This window comes from Teleopsis dalmanni, chromosome 2 (assembly GCF_002237135.1).
Source record: "Teleopsis dalmanni isolate 2A chromosome 2, ASM223713v2, whole genome shotgun sequence".
NCBI classification, from domain to species: domain Eukaryota; kingdom Metazoa; phylum Arthropoda; class Insecta; order Diptera; family Diopsidae; genus Teleopsis; species Teleopsis dalmanni.
In genome coordinates this window covers 190,306,942-190,315,800 of record NC_051847.1, presented here as the reverse complement: position 1 = coordinate 190,315,800, position 8,859 = coordinate 190,306,942, and the positions used below count along the sequence as shown (strand labels likewise).

General features: G+C 29.2%; 1 protein-coding gene across 1 annotated transcript in view; it reads left to right on the top strand.

Moving 5' to 3' along the window:
- The window catches only part of LOC119679070 (eukaryotic translation initiation factor 4 gamma-like), a 28,050-nt gene extending 22,721 nt beyond the window's left edge, over window positions 1-5,329 (top strand). The window contains exons 2-7 of the mRNA XM_038091224.1: window positions 1,343-1,551; window positions 1,609-1,795; window positions 2,961-3,246; window positions 3,313-3,425; window positions 3,492-3,681; window positions 5,133-5,329. Of these exons, the coding sequence (XP_037947152.1) occupies window positions 1,365-1,551; window positions 1,609-1,795; window positions 2,961-3,246; window positions 3,313-3,425; window positions 3,492-3,681; window positions 5,133-5,192 (1,023 nt within the window). The 5' untranslated portion in view covers window positions 1,343-1,364 and the 3' untranslated portion in view covers window positions 5,193-5,329. The remainder of the gene's footprint in view (window positions 1-1,342; window positions 1,552-1,608; window positions 1,796-2,960; window positions 3,247-3,312; window positions 3,426-3,491; window positions 3,682-5,132) is intronic.
- Window positions 5,330-8,859: the final 3,530 nt, after the last annotated feature.

The window sequence follows — 8,859 nt, the reverse complement described above, 5'->3', positions numbered from 1 at the left end:
AAAAAAAAAAAAAAAAAACAAATTTAATATCGCAAATAAGAATGTAGTAAGTTAAAAACAAACTTAAATAAATATAAAAATTTAGAAAATAAAAACTTTTAAGATAAATTTAATACATGAGTGCATAAAAAAAATTCATGTGCTGCTTCTAAACATTAATACTAAATAAATTAATTATAATTTCTGTGAAACAAAAACTTTAATATTAAGAAGCAGCTTAAAATAATTAAACGAAATTATTTAAATAAAATATATAAAACTGAAAAATATAAAATAGTAATTTAAATCAATTAAACGAAGTAATATTAATTAAATTATTAAATAAAATTCAAGAAAAAAATGTATTTGACAAAAATTATAAATTTATGCAGATCATGTTAAAAATATGATCTCTTCTACATAAAGAAAAAAAAAATAAATAAAAGCAAGTAAAAAATATTTATTTTATATTAGTTTTATTGCCAAATAATTATTAGTAATATTGAAAAATTACGTTTATATACTAAATGTATTTCCGGAATTTTTATATTCGTTGCTACTCTGTTGAGATTAAAAACGTTGTTGTTAATATAAAAAGGATATGATTTTGTCCAATTTGGTTATAGTTCCTGTATGTAGTAGAAGCTATCCGTTTTACTGGGCATCCATTTGAACCCAACAACACCATGCAATTTATATTCAAAATTTTTTTAAATATATTTATTGTATGAACATATTACATATGTGTGTATGTATTTTTGTTTATTCATAAAATATTTAATTACTTGTTGCATTCCTCGTGAAAATTGAAAAGAAAAATTCATTTTCTCGAAATCAGCAAGATATATATTAATCACATAGCTTTTACTATTATTTAACATTGAGGAATTGATCTTTTTTTGTCTACTTAAGTTGTGAAAAGTTGGTCTATAGTGAAGATAGAGTATTTGATCACAGAGCCCATTGCCTAATTATGTCGTTAAAAATCAATCAATAAACTTTTATAATTAATCTTGATAATTCATATTTATTACATATTTAATTTCTAATAATCATACACTTAATTTTAATGTCTATGATTAGCGACTATATGATTTAAAATTGTGTCATAACTTCATCTATTATAAATGGAATTTAATAGAACGATTTACTTTATTATTGTTATATTTTCTTTTAAAAATAATAATTGATTGAACAATAATTAATGGTCTACGATTGTCCTTGATGGATTTCCTGTTGTTAATGAATAATCCTTCACATCTAAAAGGTTACAATTTTAGTTGTGTCTTTATTAAACTATTTAGGAGAGGAGTTTCTTTACTCACTTTATTTTTTATTAGTATAAAGCTCTTTATTATTAAAGCTCTAAAAGCTAAGAAAGAAAAATGGAACGTCGTGGACGTATACCTGTTGCAACATTTCGTACACAGGAAGGTAAAACTCGAAGTCGCAGCCGTGTGAGAGAACCAGATTATAATGAACAAGATCCCGAAACTGATCTCTTCACTTTATTAGAGGATAATATTGCTTTGAAAGAGGAGAATAAAGCACTTAAAATCGAAATTGAAGAACGTGAGTTTTAATTCCCAAATAAGCATATTTGAATTTATTAACTTTTATAAAATTTAGAAAAAAAACAACTAAGTCAACTTGCGTCACAGCATACGAATGTTTGCGAAGAATTACAATTGCTTAGGAAAGATCAGGCGAATATTGATGTGCAAATCAAAGAACTGACTACGAAATGTTCCAAGGTACAAGGCGAACGTAATGCCTTAGATAAGCTACATAAAATGAAAGTTGATATTATTAATAGGTAAGTGTTTGTTATTCTAATTGAAATGAAAATTTTAACACTTGATGGTTTTTAGTTCTCATTTAAAATGTGTTCACATGAATATTTAAATAATAAACAGTAAATAATAATTTGCAAAAAAAAAGTGAAATGATCTTTGTATATCTCCAGACCTTTTTAAACGCAATACAATCCATGAATTTTACAATTTTAATTAGTCAATCTTGTTCAAAAAATGTGTAATATGGGAGTGGGTGTCCCCAGTCTATAACTATTTTCGAATGCGTCAATCAACATAAGTTTTATTTTCCAGATCAACATAAGGACTTGTCCATGATGCATTTTATAGATACTGTGGGTGTTGCGTTTTATAGGATTTTCGATAGAAGCTATTCTGTAAGCATTCACTCAACACATTATGCATTTTGTTCAATCAGGCAAATTGTTCACCAAATTTTCACCCATTAGACGAAACCATTTCCACCATAATGTACAAAGACTCATAACCTCGCAATACTTCAGCATATAAGTATTCTTCTATGTTATGCTAGTATAACAGAAAAGCATCCGATATAAAGTTATATTGTCAGTAAAAATATTCCTATTAACGTTTTATAGACTTTTTATTTAAACTAAGTTTCTTTTTTATTTACACCTATAAAAAACTTTTCTTCGATACTTATATGGATATACTATTTTGTTTTATAATAAATATATATTATATGTGTGTACTTATACTGTGTGTTATATAGTTTAGTACGCCCACTGATACTCTAATCATATTCACCACGAATTTGTTATACTTTCCAAATTTAAAATACACCTTCTAGGTGATTAAAATGTCCGATGGTATACTATAATAACTTCTATTAAATTTTATTTTTACAGACAATAATAAATTAATAAGACTTATTTGCATGGTTTTCAGCTGAAGTATAGTCTAAAAAGTAATGGAAACTGAACGAAATAATCCAGAAAATAACACAATAGATATATAGTATGAAACAGTGCCAGTCTTAAATTTTTTTTAGCGTTATGTGTGTGCTAAAATCACCACTTTTAAATCGTGATTCTATATAATCTTCTGATTGAGATTGCAAACTAAGAAACCATCTAATATAAGATTTTTAGTATTGTATACATATTTTAATCCATTAACAAATTTTATATTCTAAAATTATTTTAGTTTAACAAACGAACTAAACTTGCTACAGGACAGACAACAGGAAAGTAATCCTAACATAATGGTCAGTTCGGATGCACTTAAAGGCAAATTACTTAAAATTTTGCCTAGTTTAAATAGCAATGAAATGGAAAGCCTCATTGATGTTGAGTCTGCTGTTAGTGTGCCCATAACTAATGATCTGATCGAACGTTTAGTAGATGAATTTATGACACTGAAGAATTCAATGAATGCTGTAGAACTACAACTTTATGAAGCAAATGAAAAGATAGCTGAATTAGTTGAGAACGTGAGTTAGAATTCAAGAATTTTTTTAATTTAAAAATTTAATTTTGATAATTTTCTATTATTATAGCAACATCATTTAGAAGAGGAGAATGAAAATTTACGTACAGAAAATACAAATCTAACTAAAGTTGCTAAATTATTGACTGAAAATATGAAGGAAAGCGTTGAAACTAGCAAAAAGTACGTACGATTTTTAATACTTTTTCTTATTTTTTAAATTTTATTTCTCTGAATTATTTTATGTAGAATGGAAGCAGCTCTTATTAAGTTAAAACAACGTAACGATGACTTGACATCTAAATTGCGTGATGCACCAGATGGTTTACCTGCACCGAGTCCTTCTCCTACCACAATTAAAGCTAACGAAGAATTTGAGAAAATAAAGGAGGAAGTCGAAATACAAAACAGAGATCATGGAGAACGTATTGTCGAAATGGTATGTAAAACTAAATTGAAGAAACAAAAAACAAAAAAAATTACGAATTACGAAGTTAGTTTAAAGACGTCATTTTTGCTAAAATCAACAAACGCAGTTTTCTCTTCAAAATTACGGTTGCATAGCAACAAAGTACCCATAGACTTCCATCTATTATCTTTCGAGAAAAGTGTCACCTTCACCATGCAGCAAGAAGTATCCTTGTTCAATTCAGGTCAGGATAATAGTATATAATATAAGTATAACGTTTACTTCTCACGCATATATGTGTCAACTCTCAATATGTGCTCAACTGAAGTTCTATACCCCATCCATCATAAAGTCGCATATCTGTTTGCATGTCTTAATGCAAATTTTTCGCAATTTTTCGTCTGCGCACAGAAAACGTTTCAGCCGCTTCTGAATCTACACAATAGATCTCATACATTGCAATATATTGTTGTTCCTCTAATATTATTAATTGGATTACACAAATAAAGCACCATAGATTATAATGAACATCTGCACTGCACATGATCACATCTATGACGAAATTGAAAAGATTACATGATAATGGGGTGATTATATGATACGAAGATTCAACTTGTCTGAAGCCTCGTATGGTATAAAAGACTCGGAAAGACTGGATCCTATCTTGATGGAGGTATGTGTGCTGCTTAATGTTATTTTGCAGAGTCGTATTAACTTTGCAGGGATATCGAGTTCATACATTGCGACAAAAAGATGATGCGAATCTTTGTTGTCTTCGTAGGTGTTTGTCAGGATTTCTTGCAGTATAAATATCTGGTTAATTGTGGAGAGACCAGACCGAAAATCCCACTGATACGGCACAATCAATGAGTTGACATTTGAAGAGGTCTTTTACGCGATAGGTTTTAGCCTAATAAGGCAGAAACATATTTCAAATCTTGAAAACCATGTAAATCCGCTGGCTAGACCTCTTGCTAATATGTCAACTTCTTGTATACTGAAACGGAATGATAGACCCGCCATCCTGCTTTCCTAAAGATCACTCTGATTAATTTAACTTTTATGCCGTTATATCTGGTAAATAAACCCTGGCTAGTTATTCGGAGACCCCTTAAAATAATTTACAATTCATTTTATAATTCATTATAGTATGTTTACATATAAAATAATTTGTAATGTAATGTCATTAGTCTTTAAGATTCTAAAACTAAGTGTTAGGCTTTAATTCAAAGCGGTGCAATAAAAGCTTATTGTTTAAAAAATAAAATTAAAAGGTTTTAGCCTGTTCTCCCAATACTTCTTCTTCTTACTTCTACTCTTAAAAAATGACGTCTTATAAAACTTAACCAATTGAAAATTAAAAAAAAATTTTTTTTTTAATTATATTTAATTGTTTTATATATTTTAAATTATTTATATATATTTTAAATTATTTATATATATTTTTATATGCATATAATCTTATATATTTTAATAAATAGGGCACGAAAAGATTTTCTGGTTTTTTTAAACCATTTCAAAATATTTTCAAAAGCTCTTAAACAAACTACAGCACAACATAAATTGTTTATTTAATTCTACTTTTTAATGAATTGTGGTGAAGGCATTTTTGATATACATTTTTTCCGGTTTTCCTGATAATTTAACAGTTTTTGATAAGAAGTAAGCAGAACTTGGTGTTTGTGGTTAAGCCACTGCAAATAGCAAATTTGCAGTGTAGCAAATAACATTGCCGATTGCTTGCTTGTTGCCCTATCCCAGCTACTCACAAATATCCTCCAACGAGGCTCAGGATTTTGAACTAAAATCTAACCATAACTGCTTTGAACTCATAAATTTGCTTCATAAATTGTTTTGTTAAAATGTATCTCTTTAACTGTTAAATCCTTTATTTTTGCTTATTTTTATAAACAATTTTTTTTTATTTATTTATTTTGCTGCTTATTTATTTTGTGCTATGCGCCTACTTAAACATAATCGTACTTGACATTAACTCTCATATATCTAATATTATTATTTTTTTGTCTACTAATTTTCCGCCCTACCCCCAACTTTGTAGAAGAGTCTTATGGATGCGGCTATACAAAAAAATACTAACGATGAACTAAAAACCTTACAACTTAAATTGGAAATTATGGAAGCTGAACTGCATAAGGCGATTGCACGTGCCGAACTTGCCGAAAATGAACTAGGAAAGTACAAAACAAAAGTTGAACCAACTGTGCTACTAGCGCCACCACCACCACCTCCGCCGCCACCACCACCACCTATGCCTGCTACTTTGCTTTATAAGCCTCCAACTAGTTACTTGCATGCAAATCGTTTTACGAATTTAGATGGTGATGGTGAAGGTGAAGGTGTGGGTGACGGTGACGGTGGGGCAGCTGGTTCATTCAGCGACAGAATTGCGTCGCACACTTTTCTACAACAACGAAATTGTGGTGATAAAATAATTGGTACTGTTAAGCAACAAGTGCAACCAGAAGCTGCAACAGGTAGGTGCCTTCATACAAATACAATACACAGCGCACAACATAGAACATTTAGACATCAAGCATGGTATCAAACATGCATCAAACATGCAACTCAAACCACTCACACTCACACATAAACAAATAAAATTTATTTACTTTTACTTAAAGTAAAAAGCATTAGAAATTAAGAGTCAAAAATAAAAGCAAAGAGAAACTCGCACAAATTTCGTTCATAAAGCAAAGGTACTTGACAAACAACAAATCATACAAACAACAAATACACGATTTGTTGTGCTTTTTATTTGTAGTGTACACAGTGTTTCGTGCAGTTTGGTTTAAATTTTTAATGAATTTGCGTTAACGTCTTTTCCTTGCCTTTAAATTGAGCCATTTTATTTTGTAAACATAAATATTTGTTTTAAGTTTTGGAAGTCGTCGTCTTTAATAATTTGGTGTTTGGTGTTTGGTGTCTTTTAATAAATAAAACAATTTTTATTTTGCAAATAATAGTAGTTTATATGGATTAAATTAACATTAAGTAGGAATTATTTCCTCTCTTCAACTATTTGTTAATATTAACATTGTTAATATTATAATAATATTATATAATAATATAATATATAATATATATAATAATATAATATTATATATTATAATATAATAATATTATAAGTCTTATATATGATATATAATATATACATACATACATATATATACATTATATATATACATAAGGGTCAGAGCCCTGAAGCTATATGCGAAAACCGACAGGCTGCCCTACTTAGCACTAACTAATCTCAGTGTAATCATCAACCGCACGGGGCGGTACACAGAACTCAGTCATTGAATAATCACAAAACTTATGAGGAATACACAAATTAGTCAGTGAGATGGGACACTACAGAAACCCCCCAGTTATCAAAGAGTAAAAGTGCTCAGATGCACAAACTCGGAAAAGGCTCAACATAATAATATATATTTCTGTCAAAAATATATTTAAAAACTACTTATTACATTGTAACTAATCAGTGATAATGTAATATTTTTTAGAACAATGTAACAGGAAAACAAATGTTGTTGTTTTCACTGGGAACTGCTTGTGAAGTCCCTTTGGGAGGTAGCGTCGATGGCGACGAGTGGCTCCGGGACGTACACCCGGCCGTTCTTTGACCCCAGGACATAAAATGAAATCTACTAGCTTCAAGATTTGATAAATAGTTTTTGGTTTCCAAAGAAAAGATTCAATAAATTTTTTCCATTAAATGTAGTTGTAAAAAATTTAATCTAGTATAAAAAAAAACAATGGAAAAATTCAATAAATTTTTTCCATTAGATGTAGTTGTTAAAAATGTAATCTAGTATAAAATAAAAAACATTATGAACAAGTTTAAGTTTAACAACATTTAAAAGTGCATCTTATTCAAAGTTATAACATTAATCTAAAATCGTCTCAAAGACATAATTATTTTTCCAAAACAAATAGAACTTTTATATCATCAACCAGGTTGTCCTTTCATCTTCAAATACTTCTTTCCGAAAAAGTAAAAGTCAAACGGTATCAAATCAAGTGAATAAAGTTAGAAGCCCATCTTATTGTCAATAACTGTGATTGCCAATATATGTGATTACTAATACCGGGTGTATGTATGCAAGTTTCGTTTAATAAAGAAAACATAATTTTCAAGGGAAATTTGTTTTTTTTTATTTAAAATATTAGTCATCAGTTTCCACAAATTTCGCCAATCTTTCAGGTAATTTATTAATACTATGTTAGAAATTGCTCCTCTTTTGCGACAAGCCAGTCGTCGAGTTTTTTTTTATCAATTTTCTCAATTTTTCTCATCCTATGTGCTTTTCCAGCCTACCAATCGAACATAGGTTCCAACCCAGGGAGGGTAACATCAACTTGCTCTAGCTCCCCTAATTTCAGCTTTGCTAATCAACGTGCAGCACGAGATGTCCTAGCTCAATTTAAATCAGGATATGGGCAGAATATGAATGTCACGCATAAATTCTGAATGTGTGCCATAACTACAGTTCTACCCTAATATTGTCGCCTATCTATTTTTCTGCCCCAATGCACACACAAACTTCAGTCCAATCAATTTTTGAGTTCGCTCCATTAAAGTAGCTAAATTTCTCGCCTATCCATTCACACTCCTAAACAACCAATCCCCTATATACATCCTAATCCATGTATACGGTTTTGTTATTGCTTCCATGTTATCTGCTTTACAGATCCTGCGTTCACAAGCGCAATATATAAAGAATTGCATTTTTATTCTTTTCAATCTTAATACTATCTTGATCTTGCTTTTACCAATTACTACCATTTTGCATGCTTAAAATGAATGCTCCAGGTAAAAGGATTTGGATTTGGATTTGATAATGAAGTAAATGTCAAAACTAAAGTCTCTTATTAAGGGAAAGTGTGGGAAAGAATGCATCACTCTTAAAGGAGATTATATTACTGAATGCAGTTGAGTTCCTTTATTAAGCACCCTACGAACTTACTGATTTAAAGAAAAATTTTAGTTCTAATAAATTCTAAACTAGTAATTTATTCTTTAGTAGTTAAATAAAATGTAAAATAATTTATTTAAAATTTATTTATAAGCAATTTAAAATTTATGTCTTAGATATTCGAATTTATTTTAGCAAGATATATTCGTTTGAATTTTTGACTTAAATATGAATCAAAGTAACGACAATTTCTGACATTTATGGAAAAGTG